Genomic DNA, 15283 nt, shown 5'->3' on the forward strand with positions numbered 1-15283 from the left:
GTGATGTTGCGTTTGAAGACAGAGGGAGGAAAAGCAGCAGAAAAAGCAGGAAAAAGAGAGGAAGAGGGAATAGGAATGGAGGTATAACACTGTAGCTCAGGGGGCTTACTAGTGTGCGTTCAGCGCGCTTAGATCCAAGCCCCTGCTGAAAGACAGCAAAAGTGAGATATCAAACAACTCAGGAGTGATGGAAGGAAAAAAAAGTAGAGAGGTGTAAGCGAAGAGAAAATGAATGCTGTTTTTTTTTTTCTCCGCGCTGCGTTTCAGTTGAGCGAGGGACGACCTTGCTGGTGAGAGCACAGCGCTTTCCTCTCTTTTAAGTCCCACTCACTCGCTCAGTTTCCCTTTGAGGATCAGCCAGAGGGATCAGCAGAGGAGAGAGAGAGAGAGAGAGAATGATGGAAGCATAGAGGAAGACGGAGGGAGAGGAGACGAGCGGCAATACATGTGGAAAACAAGAGGGGCGAGGACGGGGGTGGAGAGACATACGACCGAGGAGACAGGAGTTAAAAACTTAAAAAGATCAAGCTAAGTGATGGATAAACATACAGAACTCGACTGGATAGTATTTTCTAGATCCTTAAAGAAAAATCATGTTGGAATATTTTCCATATATAGTTGTTGCAAATTCCCAAGTTTGAAGAATGAAAAAGAAAACTTTTTAGAAAGAGATGGGAAATTACTTTGAAAAATTAAAACAACAAACTTAAATTGAGACATTGGTAAACATTGTCATCTACAGTATATTACACTTTACTTTCAGTCTCAAGTATGATAAAGCTTTTTTTATAAAGTAGATATTTCTGATCTCACTTTTTATTATTATTTTTGCATCATTGCTCTTCTTGATCAGCAGTACATACAATGTTAGTCCAAATGTATTTCCTTGTGCATGTATAGCCTGCTTGATTCTGTTGTAACAATCACAGATAAAAGTTTTAGTCTTTTGCAAATGGAACAAAAACCTGAACTGTTAAGAGCCATGAACGAGCATGATGTATGTAATGGATGTTTCCTAGAGTTTAGTTCAATAGCCAGACGAAACGAAATAATGGCTGGGTCGCCCAAAATGATATGGCTGACGATCGGATCAGGGCTTCTGTGGCGTGCTTTAACGTGTCTACAATACGTACAGGACAGAGGTAGGTATGTTAATCTACTTATTCAAGTCTAAATAAAGCAGTAGGTAGTAAAGCCCAACTTCAACAATACAATCATACAAACTATAGACTCGGGCAGGGCTAAATAGGAAAGCATGAGACACATTAAAATTTTTGTAATACATAAAAAACTTTTGTAAATCATGCACTATTAAGTGTTTGTCTATTAGCCAAAAATAAAATGCAGTTTGTGGTTATAATGTTGCAAAATGTGAAAAGGTTCAAGGGACATAAACACATCTGGAAGACTCTGTACACAAATACAGACTGACAGAAAAATTGCAAAAACGAAGCAGCTCTGAACATTTTAATGCCGAGTAGATGTAGCTGATATGACACCCTGCACAAACACCAAAGCTGAGACAGTCTGTGAATCTGTCACTTGTTACAGTCACAACTTGATGGAAATGAGGATTGATTTAAACATTTTCCAAAGCTGTTTTGATGCAATTTTTTTCCCTCTTGGCTTCATGAGATACTGTGAACATTTGTGATAACTGGAATCGACGCCGAGCCTCTTGAACGTCGATCAAATGCTTTGCTAGAAAAACACAGACGTGTGCAGGCGCGCTGCAGCAAATGAGTTTTCCTCTTCAGTGGAGCCAATGCAGAGATAATGGGCAGCTACACAGGAGCAAAGACTAACAAGGGTCAGTGGGGACACGGAGGGAAGCTAACAGGGTTACACATCTGCATAAATACAAGTATCTGCATGCTAAATAAAGAAGCGCCCTCGATGGATGCAACGCTGATGCTAAAACTCACAAATACGTTGCGGTCTTCAAACAACGGTGAATAAGACTTCTTTTTTTTTTTTTTTGCCCTGGGTCATGAATTAACACACTCCCACACAGCTGACAAAAAAGGTGCACAAAAACATGCAGCAGAGCATATTCATGGATAGCCTTGATATGCATATGTGCAAATATCACGAGACAAAGCGGCAACATTAAGCAGGAGGAGAGGGTTTGGAAAATGGGAGCTTGGCTCAATGAAGCGCTCTTAAGCCCCTGCATTTTGTGATGTTTCTGAGAGGGTTCGTTTCCTCTCCTCCTTTATCCAACCCCCCGCTGCTCCGCCGGCAACAACCCCTTATAGCTCCCCACTCTCTGCCGCCTTCAGCCTCCCTCGGTCTGCTCTCCGCACGATGCTGGCAGAGTATAGACTCCAACGCCGCCGAAACGCCGTCAGTCTGGTCACTAATGCCCATATGCATACATTTTCTGTCATTTTAATAAGGCTCTTCATGATAGCCTCATCAATCGACATGTCCATTTAACCAGTGTTACGCCTTTTAAAAGCAAGCAAATCAATTGGTCAAAAATATGGAGCAAAGGGAGACAGATATGTCTGAGACATCATAATGTTACTTGGGTTTATTCCTGCATATCCGCGACCTGAAATAATTGAGGATTATGTGGGACAGTCAGTAGGTAGGTGACCTTTTGTGCCGTGTAATTAGCTGCTGCATGCGGATAAGGTCCTGTTCATGTCATCCTAATGAAGAGGAGAATCAGCTTTGTGTGTGTGGGCGTGTGTGTTTGGGACTCATTTATGTTTTTCTCTTGTATTGAAGTGTAAATGTTACATTTCCAAAAAAAAAAAACACACACCCAACATATTTTTAAGTTTAAGCACATGAGAAGATTATGTAAAACCTTTTAAATTAAATTTCTACTACTGAATGTAGTTACTTTTTGGAAATGAAACACCTAAGTAATAACACTATTAATACAGGTGATTACTCTATCAATTAATAGAGTAACCAATGATACCACATCAGTGCCATGCATGGAATACTAAAAAATGGGTCTTAATTAAAAGACCCATTACCCTTTAAAAGGTGATTTATTTAAATTTTGAAAATAAACTCTAAAGATAAAGCACCATCTGTTGATATCTTCTACATGCTGTAAGGTGAATATAAGGCTCGATTTTGTTTATCATTGCCATTGTATTTTGTCAAGGGCATTCATGTATCTAAAAACATGAATGGGTGGATGCACTATTACTCTGCATCAGGGCAGAGTAAATAACCTTTGCAAGTGATGTCACTGCCTCATTTGATCTTTTTCTGTATTTATTGATGTTTTTAACCTCTTTGGATGAACCTTAAGTACACAGTGTAGATCTCAAAAAGGCAAAACAATTATAAGATTTGTTATTTAGACAATAGGTCAGATAGCCTTGTTTCCACTTCAATAATTCATTGTGCTCAGGTGAGTCAATCTTCATCAGTGCAGACAAAGCATCTGCATAACATAGCATGGAAATAATATAAATATAATTTATTTAAACCTATTTCTGATTAAATCAGAACAAATGTCTCTTTTTAGGTTAGTTAAAATTACCAAAAGTATTTCTATTTGTTAAATGTCACAATAAATTATTTATTAATGTCTTCAAAATCAGAGGTATTACATATATAATGATTACTAGCTCTACAAACAATGAAGGAGAGCCTAGATGATGATGTCTTGGCTATAGAAACTTCTGATTGGTTAACTGACACATTTAGGTTAATTGAAAGCACACCTGTGGATGTGTCTTGAGTTCACACCTGGAACACACACTATCTTGTTTGACATGATTGGAAAGTCAAAAGAAATCAGTCAAGATATCAGGAAAAGAATTTATGGAGCTGCACAAGTCTGTTTCATCCTTGGGAAGAATTTCTAGATGCTTGTGCTGCATTCCTCTGTTCAAACAATTATATGCAAGTATAGACATGATGGGAATGTCCAATTACCGTACTGCTCAGGAAGGAGACAGGTTTTCTGTCTCAGAGATGAATATATTTTGGTCAAACATGTGTAAATTTACCCAGAACAAAAGCCAAAGATCATTGAAGATGCTGGATGAAGTTGCTAAGATATTATCATCATCCACAGTGAAATGTCTCCTGTACCGACTGAAAGTCCTCTCAGTGAGGAGGAAGTCATAACTCCAGAAGAAACTGGACAAAGATCTTCATCTTAAGAGACATGTCCTGTGGTCTGATGAAACAAAAGTGGAACTCTTTGGCCATTCTACTGACTGCTACATTTAGAGGAAAAAGGGGGAAAATTGGAATAACTGTGAAGTAGAGGAGTGGCAGCTTCCTGATGGGAGGTTGTTTGTTATGGGTCTTCCAAATGGATAATGACCTTAAGCAAACAGCCAAAGTGGTTACAAGGTGGCTTAAAATTATGTACAGTGTACCATGATCTTACTTCTATGCTACAGTATGGTTGAAATCAGTTTATATACTCTTCACTGGAATAAGTAATTACTTTATAAAAGAAAAATGGCTAATTCTAGGTACTTAGGAGAGTAAATATTTCACATCAACTGTCTGTTGCAAGTAATGTTGATCTTTGAGAGTCAGATACTTTCTTCCCTCTGATTTTTAAATCTCTACTGAATTATGAACAGATTTTCCTCTATATGTTTGTAAAATACATAATTTAAAAGTGGGCAAAGTGTGTCAGCACAGTAAGAGATGATTTCACTCATGAATCAACCTGTCACCATGGTTCTACAGGCATTGATGTTGAGTCTGTGAACCCAAATTAATGAGTTTAATTCTGGCTTCTCTAGTTGTTGCTCTTCCCTCTGTACTTGAGCCCTTAACACTGTAAAGCCACTTCTTTGGTGTACTCTGCCTCCATTAAAAATAAAGAGCTGTTCAATTTTTACAAGTGGAATATTAGCTAAATATCCAGCTCAGAATGCTGGATATTGAGCAAAAGAAAAAAAAAAAAAAAAACTTTTAGTGGTCTTGATTAAAGCTTTAGATTCGTTGAATTTTTGAAAGTCTTTAAAAATGGACAATGCCTGCTTTTTCTCTGTCATAACTTTTGCAAAGAAGACACATTTTTAAACATTCTTCTTGCGGAAACTTGTTGGTCAAACAGCATCTTGAAGATGCTGTAATAATTACACCAGCATTTACATGGACCCATTTACTTGCGAGTGTTCTTATGGTGACAGTTAAGGGGTAGAAAATTTCCACAAGCAATGAAAGTTTTGGCCTTTGTGCAAAAATACTATGTGAGGTAGAAAACAATCTCTGAACACACACAATCACCATGGTGACACATGCTGGGAGGATGCGTTTGTTCAGCAATGATAACAAATTTGATCAGAGTTGATGGAAAGATGGATGGAGCAAAATATTAGCCAATCCTGGAGAAAACCTTCAGAAATGGCTCTAAATACAGCCAGAATGATAGGGGAAGTCCATATCTCTATTATATAAAACTCCAATAAATCCATTCAAGTTTGGGGCTTTAACTTGACTGTGAATGTGAAAATGCTCAAGGAGTGTGAATACTTTTGATAGAATTTGGATTATCCAAAAAATAGAAGACAACTTGAGCTGTTTGTAAAAAATGTAGATTAATCTCGCTACAGACCAATTTGAACCTTTTTCATGTCTGTGTGTTGCCATTTTGCACCTGTAGACTTAAGACTGCAGAATATAACTTTAAAAAAAAAAAAATCATTTTTTTTTTTTTTTTTTTTTTACATATTTGGAAAGGTTTGGCAATATAAAAAAAAGATCAAACAAGTGTGGAAAAATAAAAGGAAGATTAGATGGAAAAGGGAAACTGTGGAGACAAGGATGTAGAAAAGAATGAAAGACAGAGGGAGAGACAGAGAGTAAGAAAAAGCAGTGGTGGTGGGAGAAGAAGCATCTTAACCTGGTGTGACGGGGCGTGTGCTTGTAAATAAACATCAGTCTGAGATTATTCCAAGCATGGACGGCCAGACCGTGAGGCCCTGAGGTTAGAGTGGGCCCATACCTGGCTCTCTCTATCAAACACACAAAACGCATCTACCCATACAAGGACACTGTGCTGAGAGCAAAGCCAAGCTGGAATACTGCTGCAAGCATGCAAACATGATAAAACCAGAAAATGGAGGCATATCCCTCATTTGGGACATTAAAACACTTGTTCATGCATGTATAGAAACACAAATCTGTCTCGACTACCACACAAAAGCAATAAAACGAGAACAGACAAATGCACACAAACACACACAAAATGTAGCAAGAGAAAAAAAAATACTCTGGATACACCTGCAGCAGGCAAACAGCTTTCATAAAAGTATTAAACCACCACCTGCAAACACAGACATGTTTTACAACCCAGATGTGTGCAGACATCTAGTCATCCCTGGTTGACACAGACTCTGTGTCATCCATCCAGTTTTCCCATTTTTACTTATAGTCTTTAGGAAAATGACTAATGAGTTCAGACATAAAAGTGTAAGATTATCCTTAGCGACATAATATGATGCAAGATGTTAAACTTGCTCACCATAGCTTTGATTCTAAAAACCAGAGGGACTGATGAGTGAGAAGCACAGAAAGGACAACCACAGGTAGGGACCAGAGGATAAAACTTCCTCTATCTTTACCAGCTTTTGAAGTGAAGAAAACATGTAGCATGATAATCTTAAACCAACTAGTTCAGATAGATAACTAAACTGTGATCACAGTTAACAGATAATTCTCAACAGAATTGTATAAAAATAAATGAGGGCTGGGTAAATGTACTCACTGCTCAATGCTTGGCGAGAGGTAGAGTTTTGGGAAGACCTGGGTAGCTTCAGCATCCTCAAAGCTCACTGAGAGAAGAGCCACATCCTCTCCTGGGTCCAGTGTTGTGTCCTTAGGAAAACAAGGAGAGGTCAGTAATGTTATTTGGAGAATTGGACCCAGAACATTACATTTTGAGTTACAAAAACAAGGCCTGGTGAACATCAGTACTGGGCAGTAAGAGCGTTTGACAACGTTACAAATCAAATCATATCTATTTTGGATTTTGTCTGATTCAAAACGGCTGCACAGGTTCATCTATAGACATGCAACCCCACTAATAGGTTCAATGTCGAACCTAACCACATACTTTTCGTAATCATCAACAAGCTTTTGGTCTAATTCTGCCCAGATATTTCAGAACCTGTCTTGGCAGGATTGGTGAAGCTCGTCCAAACTGGTTGGTTTCTTGCCTAGACCGAGTTTTTAAGCACCACCCGGAAAGGGTTTGGTTTGGGATGACATCCCAGCAGCTTGGTCTGGTTTATCCATCTAGATGTTGATTTGAGGTTAAGGCGAAAAATGTAGTTGTCCTACTTCATTATATCCCACCTACTTTCTGAACTGCACCAGGAACACATGCAGAATAACAGCCCCACAGCAGGAAACTATCATCACCATGCTTTAAAAATAGTACATTGTTCTTATGTTCTAAAGCAACCCCTGGTGCCACAGTGGCCAAATGACACAGCCTACATGAGGTCAAAAATTCAACCAGAACAATAACGTATCAAAGAAACATGTTCATTGCTAAAGTGCAAAGTATCAGCTAAATTTTGTAATTATTGTGTCAACAATAAGTGCATCACACTAGAATCATTACCTTTCCACCAATGCTTCTATAAAAGCATGAAAGTATTACAGAACAGCTGTATTCTCTCAGATGTGGAGTAAACAAGACTGAACCCGGCCCATTTCATTCCTTTATTAATTGCCAAGAGTCCTGAGGTCTGACACCTGCTAAAATGCATTTGACCTATACTTACAGCTGCACCTGAATACATAATTTGCAGATGCAAGGGGAGGACTGAGGCTGTCACTGTTGCTATGCTGCTTTTCAACACCATCACCACTTAGCTCAAAAGAAATATACAGTAAACTGCAACCAGCAGTAAAAACAGGAATAAGAGGACAAGTCTGCATAGGGTGTGTTCATCTGGCCAAAACAAAAATGAACAGGAAAGACACCAGTGGAAACATCTGTTTTGCTTCATGCAGCATTAGCTTCAACAGCTGCACCATAAGCCTGAGTTTATGACTGCGAGTACCAATCAAATCGGCTGTAAGATGGATGCAGAAGCCACCCGGAGCTGCTCCCTGTGAACATCATCTGTCTCTCTGAGGTTGTAATTTCTACTTCTGTGATGTTTTTCCTGAAGCATGGCTACTGCTATTAGGGCAATTCCACATCAAGTACTATTCTGGCCTCACTCTGCCATCAGAGGCTCTGCAGCGTTAATCAAATGTCTTACAGATGGTTTGAACTCATCCATTTGTTATAATCGTTGCTTGCCATGGTGAGAGGAAATCTAACCACCATACACGATGGACAGAGCCACAATGCAACCAGTTTACTGTGAAGACTATTAACTAATCACACGCTTTGGTCTGCTGATCCCAACATTTCCTCCTGAACTAGACTGGAAGTAATTTCGTAACAGTTAATTTGATGATTGTTTAATCAAAGAAAAGGATAATTAACTAAATGGGGATAAAATCAATAAGAATAGTTGGAGCCCCAAGTGAAAGAGATGTGGAATGAAAAAATGCATTAATTAGCAGAGAAAAAAAGAGAATATCCAGATATTTAAGCTCTGCTGAGTGCCATGCAGCCTGCCCCATCACAGCTGATACATTAGCGTCTACAGACAGAAGACGAGGAAGGCCGAGGAAGACGGCATCCAAAAGTGTTGCCTGATGAAATCAGCTCACATCAGAGCAGTGTGCATCAGTAAACAAGAACTGCTCTCTGCCTTACAGCAGTGCTGGGGGCTTCTCTCGCTGACAATATAGGACAGATAGGAACAGGCATGGTAAAGTGCGGCCGGGGTAGGGAGTGGGCTTTGGGAGAACATTGGTTTGCTCCAGTTTGTGGCTGTCATGTCCAGTCTCATCTTCAGAGGTGATTTAATGGATGCTTTCTTTGGACTTAAAGAGAGTAAACAGATGGATAAGAACCAACAGGAAGGTGAGAGGGCCAGGAAACGGGCACAGGACGACTCTGGACGGGAAGCGGCGGGCTGCCCCTCGATTTGGTCAGACCGAAGGCGCTGATGAAGGGTGAGCCTCTTTGTGGAGTGATTCAGACTTATCTTGTTCCAGAAGACAGCGAAAAGCTGTCACAAGTCACATTGAATCAGCAAAACAAACAAACCAAATCCAAAGGCAGACCCTTAAACTTTAAGTTGATGCCATTCTAAATTAATGTGCTGTCCAGAAAGCTGAAATAAGCAGACAAAAATAGTTGTTCTTGTTCAGTGGAGTCTGACAATACAGAATAAGCTACTTCTACAACTTTTGCTTGTAGGTTTCTTTTTTGTACAGAACATATCTAAACAGAAAATGAGAAATAAGGAAGAACAAAAAGCATTGTGGTGTTTTCTCCCTGGGCAATTCAAACAATTAAGTTAAAGATCTCCTCAAAGTCTCACGTAGTACTATATAAAGTGAGTGAAAAAAATTACTACAAAATGAGGACAAAAATAATACCAACCATTAAATCTTCCTGTATTTAAAGCTGAATTTCAGTGGTATTTTATGTGTTTTTATTTAATATTCTGCAGCTTTTTAAGCGTAAATACAAACTTTGGGCAAAAATATGCTCTGTTGAATTCTTATTGACAGGTCAACATTACATGTCAACGTTAGTGATGAGGTCTCGAAGGGTTCTGGTTTTGGGATGGAACATTTCATCCAGAATAAAATCTCCAATGTTTAGCAGATCACACTCAATTAAATGTATCTATGAGCATTAGTCATGTCAGACACTGGTTTCTAATGGCGGAATAAAAACAGTTCAGTTCTTCTTTAGTGAAGTCCTAACAATGCAGGACACTTCATGTGACCCTTCAACTTTTTCAGCAAAAAAAACAAACAAAAACCTTGTAGAATAGATTTCATTCAGTTAAAATTAAAATTTATAGTTAGATTGAAAAATAAATTGAAAAATTATGACATTTTGTTTTATAGTGGCTAATCTTTGTCAGCTTGTCTACCCGTTTTTTCAATATGAAAAAAACTCCACTGATAAGCAAATGATTCTCAGCTACATTTATATGTGAGAGATAAAAACAATCAGCTATCACAAACACGTCTAAGACCTAAAGATGGAATGGAGTGCCAGTTATGACACTGTATTCAATCCAAATAAGACCAAATAAGAGACTTATCAAAAAGTAAGTCTCTTATCAGTATATTTCAGGAATTATTAAATCTTCTGGGCATTTGTCAGTCATAGGCCAGATAAATGAAATTCCTAATCTCTAGGTAGCAACTGGTGACCTAAAAATCTGACTGAGCGTTTTACCTGGAACTTTATGAAGGAACCCCATCTATTTTGTGAAATTCAACACAACTACTGGTAGAAAAACAAACCCACAGCAAGATGCAGCTTACTACCATACTTTATAGTTGGCAAAGTGCTACACAGTGACACTTTGCCAAAAATCATCACCTTGACTGCTCCATACATGCTGCTCACCTTAGTGGCCCAACGTTTAAATTTTTTGGGGTACCTTTGATATCTAGCATATGACAGAACCAATCAAGGACAAAACAGTACCTAAAAACCTTCTTGTATCGCCATCAGAGTTATATGTTCCAAGTGCAGTCTTATTTGTTAATAAGATTTTTTTTATCAGTCACTTTCTATGTAATATCTTGTTCATCTAGTTTTTGAACTTGCAAGTTGTATTGAGCAGATGTCAACTGCTTCCAATTGCTACAATCAGACAAGACAGTGCAGCTGTTCAGATAGTAATGCAGGAAACTTGATTCACATGTGTCTTAAAAGATTTTTAAAATCTGACATTACATGCTTTTTCAGGAATCGCTGAAGAATCACAAATCAAAATCACTGAAATATACAAGGTATTGTAGAAACTCAAATGTTTGTTTCTTGGGTTCTTTCTCTACATGTAATGATCCAAGACAGAAAGACTTCTTAAATATCACTTTTAAAGTAAATTAAAGTGTAGAGAAGCAATTAAAATGATTTACTTGACAGTTGGTTTTGGTTATGGAATATACAGAGTGCTGAAAGGATGCTGTTGAATTTCAGCGGTTATTTAGATGTATTTTAAAACTCTAATGCTCTTCTTCTCTCAAAACTTAACAGACCCATACAAGTGACTTGTGGAAAAATAATCCGGATGCTAATGTTGACCTTTCAGCCTCCTTGCCTTGAAACCGCTACTCAAACTTGGAAAGAAAAACAGACTCTAATGAAAGGAAAGGACCCCAAATGGCCATTAACGTTTCTCCCCTTATAACAAATTCACTTGAGGATGATCGAGTCAAAAGGGGATGTCAAAAAAAAGATTCTGCTGCAAAAGCTACAGGCTGGACTTTAATGAAGAGACTTTATTATTGGTAAGTAATGAGCGCTGAAATGGAGGCGTGCATGAATGAGGAGTGCATCCTGCTAATGTTTCGATGTCGAGGCAGTATTTACTACGTACCCTCAAGAAGATGACTCAAGTCTTCAAGGACTGTCTTCAAGAGAGGAATCGAGAAGGACGTACATGGACACAGAAGACAGAGGAAGCCTCCCAGCCAACCCTCTTCACGTGTCCACCACCCAACATCCTCCTTTAATCTTTAACCACATGAATGCACACGCACACACACACAGGCTCCCTTCCCTGTGCCTGTCCTTGTGCCTTCGATGTCCCGGCCTCTGGCATCTCCTCAGTGTCGTTTGTGACAGGTTGGAAATGTGACAGCTGTCCTTATGCCGGACCAAGTCTGGCCAAAGTCACAACAAACACACACATACAAACACGCTCATCAGCGATCGCTACACATGCAAGGCCTCATTCTCCAGGGCTCAAACGGAGGAGGTGAGGGCACTTTGTCCGCCTTCTTCGCCCAACTTTAAATGTCATGCCTAGCGTAATGGGGCAGCTTGACTGACAGCAGGGCTGTTGTGTGAGGACATGTCCAGCTTCAAGGCGAGCAGCTTTGAGTGCTGCTGTACATATGCTGGACACTCTTATCCCTGCACAGCTGCCTCATGGCCACAAGAGAATCGTGAAATTACAATAACAGATCATCAACAATGACAAGGTAGAGATAACTACCTAAATAGATCCCTTGCCTAATCAAACAGGAGTAATCAATAAATTTGAAACAATATTTATATTTTCTTTCTGCTGTTCAAATCTATATTATTTTACCAACAAAGACAATTATACTAATCTTAAGAGAAATTTTAACAATCTGTGTTGAGTGCTATTTCAAAACAACTCAATAGAGTTATGTCATTGAAACTACAAGAGCTTTTAAAAAGAAATGGCTTTCTGCATCCTTGGATAATCATTGCTTTAGATTAACACAACATAAATGTTTAGAATCCTAGCAAAAAGGTAGGAAAATGTTTATAAGAAGAAAATGTAAAATTTTAGTCCAGAAGAAAAAGCAGCACACGTAACAAGACAATTGATTTACTAGAGACTTGAAGTGAATGTTATTGTCCACTGCCTGCTTAAGGCCTGTGAAGCACACTCTTTGCTGTCTGCTGAAATACATCAGAGTTGCAGCTATCAAATCTTCAAATGTAATTTTATTTACACAATTTTCTACAGAGTTCTCAATCATCGTTTGTAGCAAACTTTTAAAGTATAACTTCAAACGTTCACTATGGTTTAATGACAAGTATTACTAGAGTAGGCAATAGTAGATTTCACAAGAAGACGAGTTATGAAACAGTTTTACAATTCCTACTCCCACCGTGTCAAAATCACAAAAGACAAAAAGTGAAGAAGAATAACCGGTGAGGAAAATTGTTCTGACGAAAAGAAACAAACAAACAAAAAAAACTTGGATATTCAACCACAACTTGAATGGAGAGAACACAGGTAGAACCATAAATCAAATGTAATTTAATTACAAGCCAAGCACCTAGGACTGGTTGTACACAAAAAGCTTAATCTCAGTGAGAAACTGAAGGGGACAAGGTTGGTCTTTAGTATTTTACTGACAGACATACTACATACTGATGGTATAAACTAATTGAGAAACATATTTATTACAGTTGTGGGTCCTTTGTTTGCAGGGAGGTGTACTTCATGAATCCCATTAATCCTACTTTCTCCACCTCAGTGTAGAGAGCTTGCAGCAACATGTAAATGTGGCCTCAGTGTCTGAGGGAAACTAACGCCTTTGTCTGTCTCCGGCAGCCTATCAGCTCATAAAATCATGCTGGTAGATAATTAACCAGGGAGCTCTGTGTTGCTGCATAGTTGAAGCCCGTGCCAGGGATACATTTTGACATGGGGACAAAAGACCAGAGATTAAGGAGCTCCACCTGGAATCAAATTGGTGGACCAGCACCCAAACACACCTTAACATTACCCAGTCGCTGCTGTCACGAAAGCTTAGTGAAAAGGGTGTGCAGAAAGCCTGAACAAGGTGCATGTATGCTACTCTCTTTCTGGACAACATACAGTATTGTACTATGTGATGTGGAGGCAGAATTGAGCTAATTCTGCAGGCTATGGCCACGTTTAACGTGTTGATGAAGATGTAAAGATTTTTTCCCTTTAAAAGCAAAATTAGAGTTACTAGACATGTTTTAGAAGTCAGTCTGAGCCTGGTCCTGCCCCTCCCCACACACGCTGCTCCCGATGTCCCACTAGGTTGGTGCTGGCCCTTTCTCTTAGCATGTCAACTAAGTTAAAAATTTACAGGACAGTACTTATTCCTTAAAGGTGTTTCCATTAATATGCATTTACCCTATGAGCAGTACAACCCGTGCCCACTTCTTCCTGTATCCTGTTAGGTTGGCGTCACACGTCCCTCCACATGTTAACTGACAGCTGGGACTCCTATAAGTTACTTCTTAAAGAGCATCTTTCACTCCAAACACATTTTGAACTCTTTGTATTGTAACATATATGAAATAGAGCTTTTGCAACAAAAACGACTCATATTTTAAAATAAAAGGTGCTAATACTGCCATGCTTACTGCTCTGCCTAAAAATACCTCCCCTAGCAGAACAGCCGGAAGTAACATAACAGTCCGTTCCGGACTGTGCAGATAAAAACATTGAACCAGGAGGAGGTGACAGATCCTGAACATTAAATCGACTACAGGTTTATAATAGAAAGAAATTAACAGTCAGTGGAAGAATCCATATTGGAATTACAGCCATCAAATGACTCTAATTAAGAAACAGCTTTTTCCATGTTTCTTCTGATTTATCTTTGGTTATGAGCTCCAAACCCTTGAGGTTCTTGTCATCACCCTAATCTTTATCTCCCTTCACAGATTCAAGTCAGAATTGTATGGGACATTCCAAATTGTTAATAGAACTTTCAATCTTAGCTTCCATTTATATTAAGTTATTTAATTATGGGTCTTTATTGTAGTTAGTTTTAAAATACAACATTTCAAATATTGTAACAGTAAAATCTTGATTTGTATAGTCAAATAGCACCAGTAGTTAAACTTTCCAAACATAATTTTTTTTTAAAAACTCTCCAGTCCTTAGAATGTAAATTCAAAAAACAGATAACAGGTAAGAGGTATGAATAAACTGTTTAAATAATTACCACATTCCTTATATTTTAAAGACACAATTTCACGTAATTTTCCACATAATTTCAGACCTGTGGTTATTTACATTCACTTTTTAAGTGTTTTTTCAAGTTCTGATGTACGTCTTTCTGCAAATGTTGGTAATGTTGGTACTTATTATGACCTTTTTGGTGAGTCAGTCCAATCTAATTTCAAAATTTTAGAAACCTGTAATAGCAGGAAAGAGGTTAAAAGTGCAATCTGTTGCAATAGCATTAACCGATGAGTTCTCCACCCTAAACGCCCACAAGTTTTGCATTCACTTCATGGAGATATGAGTGACCTCTGTCACAAAGTCACAAGCACTCTGTTCCCTGTAGATTTCAAGCAATCTAATATATTAGGATCAAAATGGTATAGTTGATATCTGAGTAGAAATACTGCGTAATGTAATAATTGAACTGGAGGTCAGTCATGCAAAGAGTGCACATAGGAAAATATGCTCCACTGCGCCATGTTTCTCAGTGAGACAGTCAAAATCGGCTTCATTTAAAATCTGGTACCGACACAATTAGGCGAGCTGGTGAAATTTTCCTGTAACAAGCGTCATAAGTGTGACTGGGGCCAAGTGTAAATGATAGCGTGTCACTGCAATGATCTGGCCCGCGCTGCACAGCTTGTGCTAAGAGTGTGATAGTGGGGCTCACAGCCACAAGGGTGACTCAAAGTATGTGACATTGCATGTGGAAAATTAACGAATGCATATGGTATGTTCATGCTGATGACATAATACAGAGT

General features: G+C 38.6%; 1 protein-coding gene across 1 annotated transcript in view; it reads right to left on the reverse strand.

The window, feature by feature from the left end:
• The window catches only part of babam2 (BRISC and BRCA1 A complex member 2), an 81310-nt gene that overhangs the window by 16478 nt on the left and 49549 nt on the right, over window positions 1–15283 (reverse strand). Inside the window, exon 7 of the mRNA XM_032547853.1 lies at window positions 6710–6819. Coding sequence (XP_032403744.1) covers window positions 6710–6819 — 110 coding nt within the window. The remainder of the gene's footprint in view (window positions 1–6709; window positions 6820–15283) is intronic.

Source organism: Xiphophorus hellerii, chromosome 19 (genome assembly GCF_003331165.1).
Source record: "Xiphophorus hellerii strain 12219 chromosome 19, Xiphophorus_hellerii-4.1, whole genome shotgun sequence".
Lineage (NCBI taxonomy): Eukaryota > Metazoa > Chordata > Actinopteri > Cyprinodontiformes > Poeciliidae > Xiphophorus > Xiphophorus hellerii.